Raw genomic sequence first — 19,591 nt, 5'->3', positions numbered from 1 at the left:
AATACATTTTATACCTTTTAAAATAAAAAATCTCTACAAATACACAACATTTTATCTAAATTTACAATAACTGTATTTTTTTTATCATCCGGTAAAAATACAGAAAAAATCTATGTTTTTACTGAATGGTATAAATTCTGTATTTTAAAAACAGAAATGCATTGTCCTTTAAAAATACAGATTTTTTTGTGTTTTAATTCCAGAACTACAGTTAATAATTACAGTTTTTACTGCATTTTTGTGAATCCTCACAAATGAGGTGCTTAAAACCAGAGAATATTTAAGTTGAGTCGGGCAGCTCTGATCTTTCATGCTCCGTCTTCATCCCTCTTGGTGATATGGGTTTTTCTATTTTTCATCACTTCTGTTTTTCCACACTTTGAAAACCACCTCACTTGGTTTTTGTTCTTTTTAAACTCATTCTGCCTTTTAAAAAAGCAGTTTTCCTTCATCTACTCCCCACCCCCAGGGCGTCTCATCCATCTCATCTGGGGCTCTGCTCTGTGATGTTGCTCCTCAGTGCAGTCAAACAGACAAAAACGTAAATTTTGCAATAAATTTCTCTTTTTTTTCCTGCAAATTAACTCTTTGTTTTTAAATTATAGTAGACTAAAATTTTCAGCTGTCAAAATAAAAAAGATGAATCGTTAAACTGGTTAATGTAGGTGTTAGGATTTACAAGTTTAATATGTAAATCATGTCATCTGCAGTAATTTATATTTAATAGTACGGCTCAGTTCTGGGACCACCACCCTCCCATGTGCATATATCAAAAGCCAAAGGCAGGAAGAGTTGCAGTAGAGCCCCCGCAAAGCACGGCAGAAATGATTTTATCAGATATGAAAGCATGAAAGCAGTAAATGGGGTGAAGGTGGTTTGCAAAGTGGCTTGCAGATAGACAGCAACTTGGGGAATACTAAAACAGCAGGATTAAATAGTGCATCCTGTGTGAGATTTACTAGCTGAATACTTATTAAGTATCAGTTGATGTGCAGGGACTGCAGCCGAGAGTGACTTCTAACACTGTGACAGGCTTCATGGTCGGTGTGAAGTTCATTTTAACTGTTATAAACAGCTGGGTAGTTTAATCCATGAGAATATGTCACGTTTCATTAAGGATCAACCACAATCATGTTTCCTTTGGAATATATTCATTTTAAAGTATCTTTAGATGTCGAATGTAGGCAGTGGAATAACATTTCCCCGTGAAATATACTTAAATACAGAGCTTGAGTAAATGTATTTATTCCCTTTCCTTTCATGGATAAAATATCATGGCAACAGGAAATGTTTACCCTCATCACATCAAAGCTAAGGACTTAAAAAAGACACACATATCAATTCATGAATGTACACACGCACACACCAATACACCAACACATTCAGCGCAGTAAGATTCAGCAATGTCAGCAACGGCTACAGCAAGAACGGCAGGACAAGCAGCACTAAAAGTAACTCTCCTTCCCTTTTACCACACACACACACACACACACACACACACACACACACACACACACACACACACACACACACACACACACACACACACACCCCTGACCAGCTGCAGTTCTTCAGGCCTGTGCAGCAGAGACAAACCCACACACGCTTGTGTACATGCACGAACACCCGGTACATACACTCACACACAAATGCTGACACGCAATCACTCGCACACGTGTGACTGGCTCCACTTGCTTGTTGCTCTCCTGTCATACGTCAGAACCAAAGACAGCCGGCCAATCAAATGACAGCTCCTCACTTATAACCACGGTGACCACTGTCTGCCCAGCAAAACTCTGGGTAACCAGGTAGAAGAGCCTTTTTTTCACTCAATAAGTGAGTCTTAATTTAAGTCATGTTTGGGTGCTTTTGTCTTTTAAAGCTGAGAACTGACTTTCACATTTTCTGAAGGCTTTAACACAAACAACAAGGAGGCCGGAATAAGAATAATTACACAGAGATTACTACTGACCACTGCTATTGGATCTGTATTGCTGTTTTGTTTATCTCATTTTCAGTTTTTCAGAAAACAAATAACAAATTAGTCTCATTAACGACCCGTGTAACCAAAGATTGATGTCCCATAGAGCTGCTGCACAAATACTACTACTACACATCACTGAGTCATGATGCTGGACTCTTCCTTCCCTGCAAACTTCAACATCATCTCCCTCGTTAAACCTGGGCACAGAGCGAAGATAAAAACTGAACCGCAGATGGACCTGTTTATGTTGTTTCAACAAAGAATAGAGGTTGGGTCACTTACAAAGTGAGAAATATAAAGTGGATTATTGCAGAGAAGGCATCGAATGCCCTGCGACAGACTGGCAACCTGTCCAGCTAACCGCCCGCAATCCTGAATTGGATAAGCAGAAGGGAATGGACGGATGGATTACATTAAATAAGTCTTATTACTCTGTTAAGCATTGGTGATACTACATAGGCTGTAAGTGTGAATGCTTGTCGACCTATCCAGAATATACCCCACCTTTTGACCTATGACAGCTGGAATAGGCTCTCCCAGAACCCTGAATTAGATAACCTGAAAAACCGGATGGATGGATGTATTTCTACCAAGAAACTTTTGTAAATTTGTGTTTTGTTGTATTCTAATCAATAAAGATATTGTAGAAAATAATTCTTGAACTAAAAAGTTCTCTTAATAGATTCTAAGAGGATGTCTAGGCAATGTTGAAGGTGTATCTTGAAACTGAGTCATGGTTCAGTTTGGAACTATTTTTCCAAACAGGACCAGACTTAAAGAAAAGACCGCGAGCCCACACATATTAAACAGGTTCCTTGCCATAAATACCTGCACTACAGATACACTTCCACATACAGCCTTTCTCTGCTGTAAATAGATTTTCGAAGGGAGATTAATCCACATCTTAACATTTAATTTTAGCTGGAAAAAGATAATGCCCAGGTTATTGCTCATCTTCAGGACACAGCAGCAGAAACAAGTAACAGACGAAAGGCAGGAAGTATTCTAGAGATTTCTTCTTTCCAGCATTACTGAGGTTTTGTGTTAAATTCTGGGTTGGTGAATGTGATGTGGCATAATATAGAGCATATATCTTCAGTTATATCATCATGACTGCAGATATCAGCAGGAAAATGAAAGTAAATGTATTTTATAGCCTAATCGATCCATACACACATCATGATGCACCTTATTGGAGTAAGTGGCTTACTACAGAGTGTACACTGTTGTCAGCACTTTAAACTGATTAAACCATGGCATGCTCCCCTTTTTTTCATAGGCACTCTTTTTTTTCTTTTTTTTTTTTAAATAAACATGCTCAATAAGCAATGAGTGTCTGAGATCTCAGTTTATCGATTCATCCTATAAGAGGCCGTGAAAGAGTGAACAAGGGGTGATTACAGGCAGTGATGGCACAGCGAGGTAGTGGTGGCATTTCTTTGTGGTACAAGCCTGCGAGTGCGCATGTGCACACACGCACACACACACACACACACACACACACACACACACACACACACACACACACACACACGCACACACACACACACTCACACAGCAGTGACGGGAATGGGAGTAGTGTTATTACAACAACAGGGAAAAGACCCAGTGATGGTTGCCATGGTAAGTATGGCCTCCTGTCACATGCTACCACTCTTCCTCCTCATCCTCTTCCCTCATTTTTGTTCTCTCTGCTATTTGTACCTTTTTCCTTTTTCTCACCACATCTCCTGTTTCCTCTTAATTCTCATTTTGCCCTTCCTTCCTTCCTTCCTTTATTCATTTGTTCTCCCTCCCCCTCTTCTCAGTCCCTCCCCCATCCTTCCCTTCACGCCACAGTGGCCTTCCTACAGGCTCCAGACAGGCCCTGAACGATAGGCAGAACAAGCGACCTTCAGTGCATCATGGCATGTGTAGCGGGCAGTGCCTGGGACAGCAGCGAGAAACACCACCACAGCAGTCCAGAATCATAGGTGAACGGTGTGTTATAGGTGATTTGATATAACTGCTGTAGTGCCTTTGTGCAACATTAATCACTATCATCATAAATCCCTCTAAATGTGACCATTTATCACAATCTTTTGTTCACACTGAATACCAGAGTCACAGTTTTTCCAACAAAAGCCCGGCTATAAGCTCATAATTAATGTGTTCATTCAGTTTCCATTGTTGTAACGCACCCAAGATAATCAGTAACAATTATCACTGAGGTTCACTGGTAATCTTATAGCATATAACTGTGACTATGTCTGTCTCACTATATAAGACCATAAGCGCGTAAAAGAACAAACAAGTAAGTTTGTCACAGTGTCCATGTACTGACAATAGCCATAATATTTAAACATGAAGTACCAATAATAAACATGCTATACAACACAAAGCAATGTGTTACTTTGTATGTGTGTAATGTGTTTAATTCAGTAGATAATGAATTGCTGCTGAACAAGATTATTGGTTATGGACTTTAGAATGTTAACTGAATTATAATCCACCTTGTAAGTCAAACTATGTCTATGCAGATGATCATAAATCTGATTTTTTTTTTTTAGCTAACAAAGGGATCCCACAGGGTTTTGGGATAAATTTTGTTTTTTATTTTATTAGTTTTATTCTACTTTTTATAAATGACTTCGGTAGAGACAATACTGCAAAACTACATCTTTATGCTGATGATACTGTCATTTACACACATGCTCCCTCTGTAAGACAGACAGCGCAACCTCAGACTGCAACTTCACCCATTTAAATCTGTATATGTAAACTCCAAAGTTTTTGTCTTCTGAAAAACTCACCAACAAGGGTTTGATGGTTTTTAGTACTGTTACATCAAAGAGTTCATGCAAACACGTTTGGATATATGTACAGATGACAAGTTCAATGTATACTCTTTTTAGGCAGCTGAGAGTGAAGATTGGTTTCACTTTGTTCATATGAAAAATCTTGTGAAAGCTGCTTTTCTGCTTGAGATTGACAATGGTGATACAATGCATATACTCATACACACCTTTTCAGTTTTGAGTCTTGATTCAGTGTATCATGCAACTCTACATTTTATTACAGGCACAAAGTCTGACTCACAGCTGCTTTCTTTGTGATTTGGTGTGCTAGCCATCACTAACCACTGTTGGATAACAGCACTGGTATTTTCAGTTAACCTTTGCACCTCTCTCTGTCCCAGTACCAGCTGCACACCTCTAAGTGCTTGCTTTGGGGAATTCTAAGAAATCTTATAAAAACAGAATTTTCACACTATTAACCTCCTAGGACCTGGCGTCCACATACGTGGACATCACATTTTGGGTTGTCTAGACCAAAATACTAAATTTTGCTCTACAAGGGCCTGATATCCACTTACGAGGACATTATGCTGCCACTGTTCCATCAAAATTTTAAACAAATATCCTCAACTCTCATTTTTCTTAGGAACAAAAATCGGGTAAAAGAAAAAATCTGGTGATTCTTTGTTTTTACATTCATTGGGTCCCAATATGCCCAAATGTCAAAGAGAAATTAAAAATGCATGCGGTGGAAGAGTTTGGGTCTTGGAGGTTAAGCTTGGAAATGGAATCTAAAATTAAACATGCTTAAGGAGTCATGTGAAAAACTAAGGACATCGTGTCATTGAATAACTTGTGGAACCACCCTTAGCAGCAAAGTCATAGAGAAAACTATTTCATCACTCTTACACCATTGTGGGTTACAGTTTCTCTGAACATTACACGGTCTGACTTTGGAGAGAATTTGTTGGGATGTGCTCCAGACCAGCAAACTGCCCAAACTTCTGCTTTTATAGTGATGCTCACACTTACTGACGATTAGTTAATCAAATGCAGAAAAACTGTGGATTTTCTTGTGAAAGATTTTTTACTTTTTTTTCCCCAAAGGACTGTATCTATTATTGAATTTAAAAGCATCATAAGGAATGCAGGAAAGGAAATGTGGATGATTTTCTTGAGAGGCATACAGTATACAGTAATTGTATACTGTATACATAATAATGCTGTGGCTCCTATATTTTATGTTGTAGTTGTTAAATTTTTAATATGTTTTGAGTTTATGACTGCTACCTTGTTCAAGTCTCCCTTGAAAACGTCAGTCTCAGTGGGGCTTTCTGATTAAATTAAGGTAAATACATAGCTAATATTTTAAGTAATTGTGCAAATGTGCGTCTTGTTTTCTTTCTTTCTTTGTTGGACAGTTATAGTTACACTCTTACCACCTCTGTGTACTTGTTTTTTTCAGTACAATTAATTTGCCGAAACAATATAACAAAACAACGACAATGATTCAAATTATGTGTGAATTTCATTATTATTCATTATTTTTTCCATCGCTTTCAATTTTATTCTGAATTATTTTGATCACTAAAACCTTGATGTGAAACTCTCACATTGCTGAAGCTCTGATGTCTACTTTTATTCATGATTATGCATAATTGCACAACTAGAAACAATGATGTAACAGTCTGTGTCGAGATAAGGGGACTATAACAATGAACAATGAGCTTCTTCTCAGTTGTTCTTTTCTGGTATATTATAAATGAAATTATTGAGAATAAATATTGAAAGGAGCTGTTACACGAAGTAAGTACGTGAAGCTCTGTTAACCCTGTTGTAACTCCCTCCACACTTGGAGCCATTAAACTTGCAGCCTTACATCACCCCTTTTTGCCAGATTCCATGTGGATGTCGTTACAACACAACAGTGTGGTGAACTTGCCTCATACATAAATAATGGTAACATGTCCTAAAACATGAAGCCTGATTGTATTTGTGGCCCAGATGTTTTTCTTTTTTCTTACAGGTACACATGTAAAAATAAACAACCCACGTGAAAGGCTGTTTGAGAGCATGTAACTGGCGGAGAGGTGAACTATTTTAGCCCACACGGTGAAATTTCTCTGTAATGGCTGGCAAATGACCTCACTGGAATAAATGAACGCACGATGGTCAAACAGTGTGCAGCCGCTTTTGTATGTGCAATTAAAAAACATACAAACAAACACCATCCATGCTCCATTTCAGCACCAGTGTTGTTTCGCCCGCCTCTGCTGATCCCAGCACCTGGAGACACAACTGCACCCCGGAGCTTGTGTGAACCCGGTGAACCGGAACCAATAATGGTGTCAGCACTACTTGGAAGATAGTAGGGGTCTGGGTGTTTCTGAGTTTTAGTGTGTTTGTGGTCGTGTCACCTGTCAGGCTGTCGTAGCACTCGATCTCGGTGCTCTCCACGGTTCTTCTCTGCTCCTCGGTCAGCTTGGCCGCGGCTTGGCTGAGCAGGTTGACCTCGGAGCCCGTAGTGCCGTCCACGACATGAACCCCTTTGAGCTGCAGCAGCGCCCGGTGGTACTTGCCTATCGCTTCCCGGAACTTCTTCTCCTTGTAGCAGCGATGGCCCTCCGCCTTGAACTCGATGGCTTTCTGGATCTTCGAGTCCATCTCCATTTCAGCTGAGCCGGCTCGATACCCCCCTCCTCCGTCTCCTCCGGCGGCCGCTGCCAGGCTCCGACCGCCGGTCTCCGGGTAGCTTTTCAGGCTCTTTATCTGGTGCTGTTTGGCTTCCATGTCTCTCAGTGAAAGCGGCTGGAGCGGGCCATGGTGCTCGGACACGAAGGTGTGCTTTGTTGGGGAGGACCGGAGCAACGTGCTGTGCATAAAGGATGCAGGACGGAGCGGCGAAGGAGGCTGGGCAGGCGGCGGCACCGGAGACACGACGAGCCGAGGGAAAAAATGGGCTTTCAGGCGCGTCTCCCGTGTGCAGCACTTACAGAAAAAACGAGAAATAACCCAGGAGAACGTCAGCAGATACAGAAAAAAGACGCATTACATCACCAGAGCTGGCAGAAACATCCTGAATCTCTCCTCGCGTCGACCACAAACCATCCCTCGCTGCTGGAGCTCTCGCGGAAGGATGCTCGGGTGGATTTGTATGGTAGCAACCTCAGAGGCACGCGCAGCTTCAGCACCACAGATAGCGCACACACGACAGCCCCTACCGCGCAGCATTGTGGGAAAAAAAGAGAAGTCGTGAGGCGTTGCTGCAGTCCGGATTTTACATGGAGAAAAAAGGAGAAGAAAGAAAAAAGAGAAAATGTGGAAATATTCAGACATAATCGATTATTTCTTAGTGTGATGTGGCACATTAAAATCACCCTTAACAACTGCATGAACCGCAAAGTAGATGCTTTTATCAGTCAGTAATAAACAACAACTTATTTGCATGTTTATTTATTTTAAACACTATTCGGCAAAAGGTTTAAAAAGATAGCCTTATAAACTATCTACTCTTAGGCCTGAGGCTCGTTCTTCAAGTGTCAATTAATAATAACGATTGGAAGTGATCAGTCCTCACAATAAAATCCAGGTTTTACTATAACTATTGTTCCTGTAATCGTTTCAGGACCCAGCGGAGCGCCTGATGACTTCAGCTGATAAGGTTTTCAAGGAGATGGAGACGAACGGCAGGAGGCTGAGGGAGAAGGAGGAGGGAGAGAGCGACCTCAAGGGGACAAACTGTCAATTACACTTAGTTTGATGTGACGTGTGGTTAACCTAGAAGTCAGCAGTCAGCCTCAGAGGCATGTCACCTCATTTTCTTTATATTGAGCAGCTACCTTACATCCCTGAGGGGTGATTATTATGTCAGTTTGATGGTGATCCGCATCACGTGAGACTGAAGCATCAAGCTGAAGCAGTCCCTCCACTTAAAGTCAAGAAAAATCCCACATAACCTCCTCAGAATCAGCTGTTTTTTCCCTGCAGCAGTACAAGCAAGTCAAAGATCATGATATCAAAATGTAAATGATAAAAAGGAGATATTTTAGAGCAGACCTTTTAGACCTTTTCTCCTTGGTCTCCCACATCCAAACAAACATCTTAGAAAATGGTTTCATCTTCTGATTTCTGATTTTCTGTGTGAGGAAAAAATATCCTGCTTCAGTGTTTCTCTCTTACTTTCTCCTAAAAACACCAGTTGAAAAAAGAGGCAAACATTGTCAGAGCAAAGGTTTTATTAATAATTAAACTGAAAGAGACTGAAAACAAAGCCTATAAATTGGTCACCATGGAAGAGTAAGTTAAAAAAAAAAAAAAAAAAAACCCACACACCATCTTCTCCACAGAGCAGGAGTAAGCATCCACAGCACACCCTGTAGCGCTCCTCGAACTCCTGCTTATTGGGAAGAAGGGCAGCACCTGAGGCACGACAGCTCTCACGGTTGCCAAACAATCAAGTTTATTACAGTTAACTAAAGATAAAATAAGTGTTCTGTTTGTGTTGTATTAACTGACAAACAATTCACACTTCACTTTTATTAAACCAAGACTCAGAAAATCCCTTTAAACCATTGCAGGGCTCACTTTTATGTAGTTTCACTTCACAAAGTACATCTATTCAATGACTCATTAGTACAAATATCTAATCAGCGAATCAGGTAGCAGCAACTCATAGCATTTAGGCATGTAGACATGGTTCAGATGACCTGCTGAAGTTCAAGCTGAGCATCAGAATGAGGAAAAAAGGTCTGACAACAACAACCATGCCACATTCAACTGACTCTGAACGTGGCGTGGTTGTTATCAGAAGTCAGAGGAAAATAGCCAGACTACTTTTTAAACCAGGAAACATTTCCTGGTCTAAGGAGTTGTGATTTTTGCTGCGACATTCCGACGGTTGAGTGAGAATTTCGATCCTTCCTGCCTTGTATCGATGGTTCAGGCTGCTGCTGGTTTTTGGCACATTTTGGTCCCCTTAGTACCAACTGAGCATAATTTAATGCTGCAACTTACTTGAGTATTCTAGCTGACCCTGTCCATCCCTTTATAACCACAGTGTACCATCTTCTGATGGCTGCTTGTCACACACTGACAGCTCCAGTTAAAGGCAATTTTATTTCAAACATTTTTAACAAGACACGGTGTGCAGTATCCTCCCTGTATCAGTGTCTAAAACATTCATCTGTGTTTTTTCCACAGTGTCACAGCAGATCACACTTTCACTGGCTGCCTGTAAATTTTTACAAGTGGTTAGAAGTTATTTGATTGATAGTCTAAACTACCAGAACAAACAACAATGAAGTAAATAAAAATCAGGAGAGAAAATTGCTGCTAAAGATTTAAAATGAAGAAGTCTAATATTTATCTTGCTCTAATTTTAAATGTTATATGCTCAACTTCGTCATTTTTAATATGTAAAATATGGATGTATGGATCAGTGGAAACATCATCGGTTTCCCAAACAGACCAGCAGCTGGCTAATCAGCTTATATTCAGTGAAGTTGAACCCTTTTCTTGCTGTATGTCGCTTTGAGGAGGGGATGCTTACTTTGATGGAAACACCTTCGCTAACTGGGACCACATCCTCGGAAACGATGAGCGAAGAGGGATGAGGAAGTATGAACTGGTGCTGCGGTTTGGGGAAGGCCTCAAAGGGGAGTGGCGACAGCTCCCGGGCCCATGTACTAACGAGAAGTGAATGAAGGAAGGGAGGAGGAGAGGAGAAGAGAGGGAAAAAGGGGGGGGGGAAGGGTGGGGCATGGAAATGAGAACAGCGGGTATTGGAGAAGGGGGCATTTATAGTGTGAGGTTGGAAGGGGCGTGAAGGAGGAGTGGTCCCGCTCCTGAAATTCAGATGATATCTCCACTAAAACAGTAAAGTACTGTCTCAACGTCCTCTTGTAGTAAGAAAAAGAGAAACCCAGACATCTGACACCTTTTCATCATTTAATTTTTTTTTCAAGCACACTTTTCCTTCATACCTTGAAAAAGGAAACATGACATTTCATGGTGTGTTTTCCAGATATTAATTCTTTAAACACAGGGAAAAAAATCCTTAACATTTTAAAATATTTACAAGGTAACAAAGCTGTGGCATGAAGTCTGACAGACAAAAACTGTACATCAGGAGTAATGAGCAACACTGGTTTGAGTGGACTACATCAAGCCGGGCCCGATGGCATCGCTGAATTCCTTTTGTAAGGATACGTCATGATAGAAGAACGTCCACATAGAAAAATATGTGTGTGTGAAGTCTAACAAATCTATACATTGCATAAAAACAAAAGAAATATTCTAGTGAGTCGGCTTTCAAGTAGGTGGTTATAGAAAACGTTCAGTACTACGATAGAAAAGGTGCCTTTAGTTCGAAGGTGTCAACTTCTACTCCACAAAGCACAGAAGAGGAGGAGGAGGAGGTGCAGTGCTTTCCAAAGATTCAAGTGTTCATTGAGGTTGTTCTGTTTAATAGTTTGAATTTTTTCCTTTCCCCTCTCACAAGTTCGGGGTCTGAGTTCAGAAGCTTGTTATCGACACTTTTCCTACTTTGAAAAGGAGGTAATTCTTAGGTGAAGGTTAGAAGATTTAACTTTAACTTATCATCTCCTAACTAGTCTGACTGCTGTCCTGTGTATTCAACTTAAAAATAATAAAACAAAAAATAAAACAAAACAAATATCTGTACATTTTTCATGTTCAGGCAAATATCAATAAAACACTTACATAATTATTCTTGGAGAAGCAACATTTTCTACAGCCTCACTATTCATTCAGGGGCATTCAGGGAGTGTAGGCAGCAGCAGCATCCTCGTGTGGGGTGTGGTGGGGGTAGTGAATGTCAAGCTCATGCTTTAAGCTAACAAATGCAGACCATAAGTCCTTAAATAATAGGTTTGGACACTAAACGGTAAACATTTTTCCAATGGCAGCATGAATAATGAGTTTAATGTAAATGATAATCTTTGTCATTTATCCAAACACAAAAACAAAACAAAAAATATTGCAGCAAGATAAATCCTAAAAGTTGGCGATACAAACTTTAGAAAGAGTGTAAAGAAAGAGTATTTTTTGGGTGGTGGTGGGGTGAGTGTGTTAGGTTCTCTTGCTGCCCAGTCTCTTGAAAACACTGATAGCTTTAACATCCATCTGGGCCCCCGCGGACTCTCCTCCCATTCCAGCTCCTCCGGTGCTGCTGCTCACCTTGGAGCTCGCTACAGTCGTCCTCTCCTGGGCTCGGGATCTGGTGCTGGTCACTCTGTTGTCCTGTGTGTCAGCGGGTGTCGGCGACACACTGGTGTTTGAGTGTGTTGCGGGGGGCTTGCCCAGTCTCTGAAGAACACTAATCTTAGCAGGGGGGAGGCCATTCGGGGAAGGTGAGGAGGAGGTGGGTGTATCAGAGGGAGGTAGTTTGAATTTGCCGCCGAGGCGCCGCAGGGTGATGGGGGGCGCTTTTATCGCAGACTCTTTCTTCTGGAAGGAAGGGGGTTTCTTGAGGACGCCAGCATACTGGAGGACGGAGCCTTCTCCATCGCTGTCGTCCTCGTTTTCACCTGCGTTTCCAGCTCTCGGCTCGTCTGCAGCTTCTTCCCCTCTGTCGAGGCGGCTGAACACGCCGGTCGGCTGCAAACATACGAGCGCTATGAGCTCAGAACTCATCTTTAAGATGCAGAACGCTGTTAATGTACATCGACAGGTCTCACCTTGTTACTGCCCGTTGTCGTGTCCGCCTTTGATTCAGCTCCAAGTCTCGCAAACACAGACGTGCGTTTCAAACCTTCATGAAGAGAAGAGCAAATAAGCAAAATAAAAAAATTTTTTTCCAGCAGATCAGTTTGATTACTTGGAAAACTAATCAGCTAAAAAGTAAAGAAACTCTGCGACATACAGATTACAGTGGAAGAGAGAAGGTGAAGAAATATTTGTCAGTACCATCGCTCTGTAGTTGTTCTTTAAAGTCTGTTAGTTTACCTTTGCTCAGTTTCTGTTATTCTGCCATGAATTTGTATTGAGCGTTGTTATAGTCGGTCTATGACTTATTCGATTGTGCGCAAAAACGAGTCTCAGGAGATCGCGGTGACCTTTAACCACCAAAATGTAGCCTATGTGCTTCTGAATGTTTACACAAAATATTTTTTAAAAAAAATAATAAATATCACTCCAGGGGTTTCTATTTTGTGGTTTATAATAACATGTTGGAAATTTTGACAGTATTCTCCATACATGTAATATGTTGAGAATTTTTGCTTTTATTTTGAAAACTCTAACTAAAGTCACACTGATTAGAATTAAACAAACATTTGATTTGTTTTCTTCTTGCCAACAACAAGCAGTTTTTTGTTCTCTTTAAGAAAAATGAGGAATGTAAATTTTAACAGTGTATCACTGGGTTTTATATTATTTTGTTTCATTTTGCTTTCCCATGTTTATATTCTAGTGTTTGTGAGTTTTGTGTTTTTGTATATGGGTTTTTGGAAAGTCGAGTGTAAATGTATCTGCCTGGAAAAATTTTGATCAACTCCTGTTGTTTTAAGTCAGCTAAAAAAAACCTCTTTTAATTTAATTGCTAATATAATAGAATAGAAGAATAGAATAGAATAATCCTTTAATTGTCCCACAAGGGGAAATTTGGTTGTAACACCTAACATGACAAACCAGTTAAAGCTGGGATAGGCAGTAAACACTGGCAAACATCCCAAGTTAACTTAAGTGGTGTGAAAGGAAACAATAGACTTCTTCTGTTTTCAGACTCTGAAGTCTTTCTTTGAAAGGGTGTTCCTGTTGGCTGTGTGGTCATATCACTTCAGATGGTGGAAAGCTTGATTCAGTGGTGGTAAATCCCACAGGAAGCATTTGCAACAACTGTAAACGCCGCAAAGTAACTGAACCAGACAAAAAAGCTGCCTCAAAAAAGGCACTGAAACGTGTGTCAACACTGACCTGGTCTTTTCACAGAAAGGAGTTACACCCAATTGCAAATAATTACTCTATCCGGAGTACACCATTCTTCTAAGTTGCAAACTTGATTTTCCGGTGAGTTCAATGGGCTGTGGTGGTTTGTTAGATTGTGTCGGTACATTTATCATGAAAGCATGATTTTCACTGCAGCTTTTACAGGTATAAAAGTGACATTTCCTTCATAAATTTAGAGAAAATGTGTTGAAGCTGAATGACAGATCTGTAACACAATCCAAATGCAAGCTCATGCCAGGGAGGAAAAATCAGAAAAGCAAAAAAGAAGTAAAATTTGATTAATGTGAGACAAACGGGGGGAAAAAAGCAGTGTGAGGGGGAATTTTATTGGCACAGTGAGCAGGATTAGTAAAAACAAGGGCAGACGGTGAGGGTCAAACAGGCTCTAATCAACAGTACCTGATCAATAGTTGTAGTTTTTAGGAGGGAGATTCATTAGAGCTTCAGGTTTGATTAGTTGTTGTGAGTAACGCGTTAGTTAGGCGAGCTGTTGGTGAGGCCACCTCATCAGGCCTACCTTTCTTGGCCTGCTGGGCCAGGATTCGGCGTGTGCGAGGAGTGGTGCCCTTGGGCATGTTGATGATGTACTTGCCTTCCATCTCAGCTGTTACGCGGCGACGCTTCACTACAGGCAGACCGTTCCCCTCGTCAGCTGGTTGGCGTATAACTGACAACAAATTGTGGAGCACATAAGGAACAAACATGAGTAAGAAGAGGGCTTTCCTGGCTTCAGGGAAACAGGAAACAGGGGACGGATGGGGTGAAACACAAACATAAGTTTATTTAATCTACCTGCTTTGTTACTCTTGTTTGCTTGCGTGTTGGACACTGTGACGGAGAGGCGGTTGTCAGGCCGGCGGGCTGGCGTGGCTGGTGGAGAGTCATGGCTCAAAGCGTTGGCTATCATGCGTGTCGCAGCTGAGGAACAAAATAAAAGATTATAACAATCTTACTTCTTAAGTCTACACACTTTATTTTGTACCAAAGAGATGAAAGACGGATGGGATTCACACTTTCACAAAACATTAAAAGAGTAACCTGAAAAATGTGCAGTTCACAGAGGGAGATAAATACTAATTTAAAAAAATCTTAATATATGAGGCGGAAGAATTAAGGAAAAGACAAGCCCTGGACCAAAATTGTAATTCTCATTAAAGCAACCCTAAGATAAGGCTGGCTATCTATCTGTCTCTCCCTCTCTCTCTGGGATATTTTTTGTTGTTGTTATTTTGGGGACTTTTTGGGCCAGTAAAAGTCTGTTCTCCTCTCTTGGTGAATCCAAAAATAACATGTTGAACACTCTAAAGCCACTTTTCGCTGTTCCCTTATTCACCAGGGGTCACCACAGCAGGCAGCTCCACATGTCTGATTTGACAGTGTTTTTAAACTGGTTGCCATTCTGATGCAACCCCAAAGGAATGAGCGTCTCCTCCCGAGGTCGAACTCCGGATCTTTCACTCATTAGGTCATCTTTTCCTTAACGTAAACAGCTTCAACCGCCTGATTACATCTGCTTCTTCAGTTCTGAATCATGGCAGGTGAAATGATTACGCACATAGATGTGTGCGTAATTCCCGCAGACATACCACATTACAGTGGAATAGATGATTCATAATGCCTCTGGCCTGGCTCATTAATGGGTCAAACAGCTGGGTCATTCAAACTGTCTGACCTCCGTAGTGACTTGAGTGATTTAGATACAACCAGAACTTACTGCTGGAAAATTTTGCTCACCGCTGAACAATGTCGGCTATTTCACTCCAGTTAGAACAGAAACTCAAAGAAAATCTAAACACTTCTAATAAAGGTTTATACTTTACAGAATAACTTAAAATGTCATTACTTACGGGTGTTGGCAGTTCTCCTGAGCTCAGCTTGAACACTGGTCTGTCCTGATGAGATGGCCTCAGTTGCCATTTTGCACATGTCCTTAAAAAAAAAAAACAGAGCAGGAAAACAAAGTGTTGAGTGAAATCTGCACCTAATGCTGCAATTTTAAAATAAACCCTAGCGCTACCATATAGGGGTGGCTATTTTAAATCAATACATGATTATATTGTCTGTAGACTTCTGGACAAACACAATTGTTAACAGTGAATAATTTTCAGCTTTTCAAAACATTAAAAGATCAAGTCTGGCTCACCTGCCTGTAGACCTGCTTGGCATGTTTGAGAATGGCAATGATGTCCCCAATTACAGTAATGCCGAGGTCCATCATGATGTCTTTACTGAGGTCCATTAACATGTTCTTCTGAATTCTGCAGAGGATTAAACAATCAGGACAAACAATGAGAGCATTAATAAAGTGCACATGATCACAGCATGAATGTGTTCACGAGGCCAAAATGTCTTTACCTGTTGTCTACGAAGGAAACAGCATATGTGACAGCCAGACCAGCTGGGATCCCCGCATCCTTAAAAAACTGAATCCACTCTGAGGTGGCTTAAAAGAAAAATGGAAAGGTTGAAACATTAACCACCAAACAACTTAAGCAGAATCAAACACATGTCTTTATAAATAAATAATGCCACAACTACAGTTGCAAGTAATGAGTTCTTTACTTGTTGATTTTTTAAAGTCTACAGTGTCGCTGCTCCAGTTTGCTTTTGTTAAGAACAGAAAAATTGGAAACCAAAACACAACAGCAATAACCAAAACTCCTGGCCAAGTTGCCCACGAATTCCACAGGCTGTGATCACACTAAGTGTAATGTGGGACTGTTCAAAGTAATACTACAGTGTAACAAGACGCCAGTGGGAGACATAAACCATCAGAGACAGCAGCATACTGATGTCTAACACATGCTGACTGTGACCAGCTGGAGGTTATTTATAACCCCACATATGAACCGTCCTGTGGCTGCAGGAGCAGATAAACTGTGAATGAAGCACAACAGCTGCCACAACAATGGCTATGCCCGACGTGAAACTCGGCCACACGGAGACACGTACGGCGAATAAACTGTCATAGCACTTGGAAGCAAATCAGAGATAGACTATTTAAAAATCATTTAGTTTTAACAGACTGGGGACAAAGCGGAGTGGTAGATGTCCCGGAGCTGGTAGGCTAACGTTAGCGTTAGCGGCGAGACACGTTGGACTACTCAGAGGTTAAACTGGCCACTAATCTAGGACACAGTTCCCCCTTACGATTGTTTTCCCACTAAAGATTAAATCACACATTTCAGAGAGCGACACAAAACTCAGTAACAGGGCTGTTTGTCCTAGCACTCTGTGTTAGCATTGTGTGAGCGGCTCCAGTAGCGGCGAATAAAAGCTGTTCTGCGGGGATCGCTGTGAACCCAAACGCTCGTAAACATTCAAGACGAGGAGCCAGTGTTAATATCTGGCGAAGTACTGCTGAAATAATTTAAATCAACCATTTGTTAACACCGGCTAGCCGGGCCTTTGTGCTCTCACCTGTTGTCACGGACGCCATGTTCACGACTGTGTGGTGACGTCAACCGCATGCGGAAAGGTTCCCAACTTCCGGCAGAGCCGGAAACATTTCGGTCGGAAAGTTTTCAGTCTGGGACGCTAGAGAGCGACGAAGACCGGAAAATCACACAAATCACTGCCAGCATCAGGTGATGTTCACTTTAATTATTTATAGGAAAATCAGAAATGCATGAAATTAAAAAAATAAATAAAAATAAAATCAAACCTAGAGTTTTACTTGAGCATACTACAGGACATTCCTGTTTTTATGTTGCATTACTGTGAAAAAGTATGTGCCCCCTTCCTGAGTTCTTATTTATTTGTATATTTTTCTGACTTACATGTTTTAGATCATCAAACAAATTCTATCATTAGTCAAAGACGTGAATGGTTGAAAGTTTCTCTCTGTTAGCCTGTGTTATTTCCCATTAACCACATTTCTGGAAAGCTGAGTCTATTCTCACACCCACACCCAGCCCTGATTTCTGCCAGACTGGTTGAATCAGGAAATCACTTAAAATAACCTTTTTTCACTGTCTGACAAAGTGAAGAAGGATAAATGACCTCAGAAAGCAACACGTCATGCCACACTCAAAAAAACCTCAAGAACGTCTTTGACATCTATTTGTCTGGAAAAAGTTACCAAGTGGTGAAACTTCACAGAACTGCCCAGCCTACTAAAACCACTGCATGAGTGCATCAACACATCCAGGTGGTCACAAAAGACCCAGAATAACATCTAAAGTACTGACGGCATCACTTGCCTCAGTTAATGTCAGAGTTCATGATTCAACAACGAGAAAGAGACTGGGTAAAAAAGGGCATCCATGGGAGAGTTATAAGGAGAAAACCACTGCTGACCAAGGCTCATCGCACATTTGACAAAAAATATCTGGATGATCTCCAAGACTTTTGGCAAAATATTCTGTAGCATGATGAGACAAAGGGAGAACTACTTGGAAGGTTTGCGTCCCATTACATATAGATATACATACTTTGGTTATTTAGCAAAACACCAGCAAATCCACCTCTGAATGGCTCAAAAATAATGAAATGAAGGTTTTGGAATAGCCTTGTCAAAGTCTGGGCTTAAATCCTATTGAGAAGCTTTTGCATGACCTTGAACAAGGCTGTGTATGCTTGAAAACCCTCAATTTTGGCTGATTTAAAACAATTCTCCAAAGAAGGGTGAGACAAAACTCCTCCACAGTGATGTGAACGATTCATTGCCAGTTATCACAAACGCTCCATTGCAGTTCTTGCTGTCAAGGGGTGGCACGACACAATAAAGGTTTAGGGGGTAGTTATTTTTTCACACAGGTTCAGGTAGGTTTGAATAGTTTTTTCCCTTGATGAATTTAATAATTTAGTCATAAATAATGTAAACTGCATTTTGTATTTAACTGGGTTATTTTTTTCTTTTTTTGCATGATGTGAAAAAAACCCCCATCATTGTTTGAACTGCTCCAGGCCACTGCTGATTGTTCAGGTGCAATAATGACACTCATATAACCTAACCTTTGCTGATTGGCTTGGATAAATCCATGCCTTTCTACAGCCTCACAGTGGAGGCCAGTTTTGATGTCCATTTAGGTTACCAAACTTGATTCTTCGTTCAGTGAATGACTATAAATAACAGCCAGTGACAGTCACTTTAAGTTTGCGGGCTATCGCTATTTGAATTTTACTACTTACGTAAGTTTGAAAATAAGCAGTATTTTTTTTTTTTTAGCAGATATGGAGCAACATCTGGCCTCACCTACAGCAGCGGAAGCAAAAATACATCTGGAGTGAAGTCTCCGACCACTTGATGGAGGTAAGTATTCACTTTCTGTTTATCAGTGCTTTGTCTTCATCCTTCTAATTTCAAAAATGAAACATGAAGTGCCCTCCCCCAAACAAAAAAAATAAATAAATAAAAACAAAAAAATACAAAACAAAAATTAATTTAAAAAAAAAGCCATAAGGCACTATAAAGCTCTGCACAGCTCAGATAAGTAACATAGACCATTTACACACAGTTAATATACAGATTAATGAAAAACATTAATAAATAAGCATTTTTATGAGTCTTCTTTTTATAATCAATTTATTATACTCTTACAAGTCAGTGGGTGTGAGGAAAACCACAAGTTAAAAGTCGTGGGGTTGTTTTAAATTCTGATTTGAGCTTTAAACCTCACATTAATTCCATCAGTAAGACATCTCAGGAATATATCCAAGATACAACCCTTCCTGACATACTCTGACTCTAAAAAACTTGTTCTTGCATTCATGTCCAGTGGAACTGCTGTGCTCTTTTTTTCTGGACATCCCAAAAAGATTATCCAAAACTCCCCTGCAAGGTTATTAACTAAAAGAAAAAAGAAAAAATAACAGGGAGCAGATCAGTCCAGTTTTAGCAGAGCTACACTGGCTTCCAGTA

The 19,591-nt window shown here is 40.6% G+C and overlaps 2 protein-coding genes across 3 annotated transcripts in view; both read right to left on the bottom strand.

Moving 5' to 3' along the window:
• The window catches only part of ttc9b (tetratricopeptide repeat domain 9B), a 36,703-nt gene extending 28,736 nt beyond the window's left edge, over window positions 1–7,967 (bottom strand). The window contains exon 1 of the mRNA XM_063493798.1: window positions 7,179–7,967. Within this exon, the coding sequence (XP_063349868.1) occupies window positions 7,179–7,641 (463 nt within the window). The 5' untranslated portion in view covers window positions 7,642–7,967. The remainder of the gene's footprint in view (window positions 1–7,178) is intronic.
• A 2,732-nt stretch (window positions 7,968–10,699) lies between these two features.
• lg14h19orf47 (linkage group 14 C19orf47 homolog) lies at window positions 10,700–17,188 on the bottom strand. 2 transcript variants are annotated; one of them, XM_063493105.1, is made up of 8 exons: window positions 17,149–17,188; window positions 16,084–16,171; window positions 15,872–15,986; window positions 15,576–15,657; window positions 14,521–14,646; window positions 14,246–14,395; window positions 12,459–12,532; window positions 10,700–12,378 (listed from the first exon to the last, which is right to left on the bottom strand). In XM_063493105.1, the coding sequence occupies exons 1-8, from the start codon at window positions 17,165–17,167 to the stop codon at window positions 11,851–11,853; spliced, it is 1,182 nt and encodes a 393-aa protein (XP_063349175.2). In that variant the 5' UTR covers window positions 17,168–17,188; the 3' UTR covers window positions 10,700–11,850. The 2 variants fall into 2 exon arrangements, with proteins under 2 accessions (XP_063349175.2, XP_065328005.1); XM_065471933.1 differs by having other exon boundaries at window positions 14,321–14,395.
• Window positions 17,189–19,591: the final 2,403 nt, after the last annotated feature.

This window comes from Pelmatolapia mariae, linkage group LG14 (genome assembly GCF_036321145.2).
Source record: "Pelmatolapia mariae isolate MD_Pm_ZW linkage group LG14, Pm_UMD_F_2, whole genome shotgun sequence".
Lineage (NCBI taxonomy): Eukaryota > Metazoa > Chordata > Actinopteri > Cichliformes > Cichlidae > Pelmatolapia > Pelmatolapia mariae.
The sequence above is the reverse complement of the archived record's forward strand: the minus strand, read 5'-3'. Positions and strand labels throughout refer to the sequence as shown.

Excerpts from the sequence above, each read along its gene's own strand:
- lg14h19orf47 (XM_063493105.1), bottom strand. Across the intron at positions 15,987-16,083 it reads GTTTCCTTCGTAGACAACAG|AATTCAGAAGAACATGTTAA; the intron begins GTAAAGACATTT and ends AATCCTCTGCAG. Across the intron at positions 15,658-15,871 it reads CCAAGCAGGTCTACAGGCAG|GACATGTGCAAAATGGCAAC; the intron begins GTGAGCCAGACT and ends TTTTTTTTTAAG.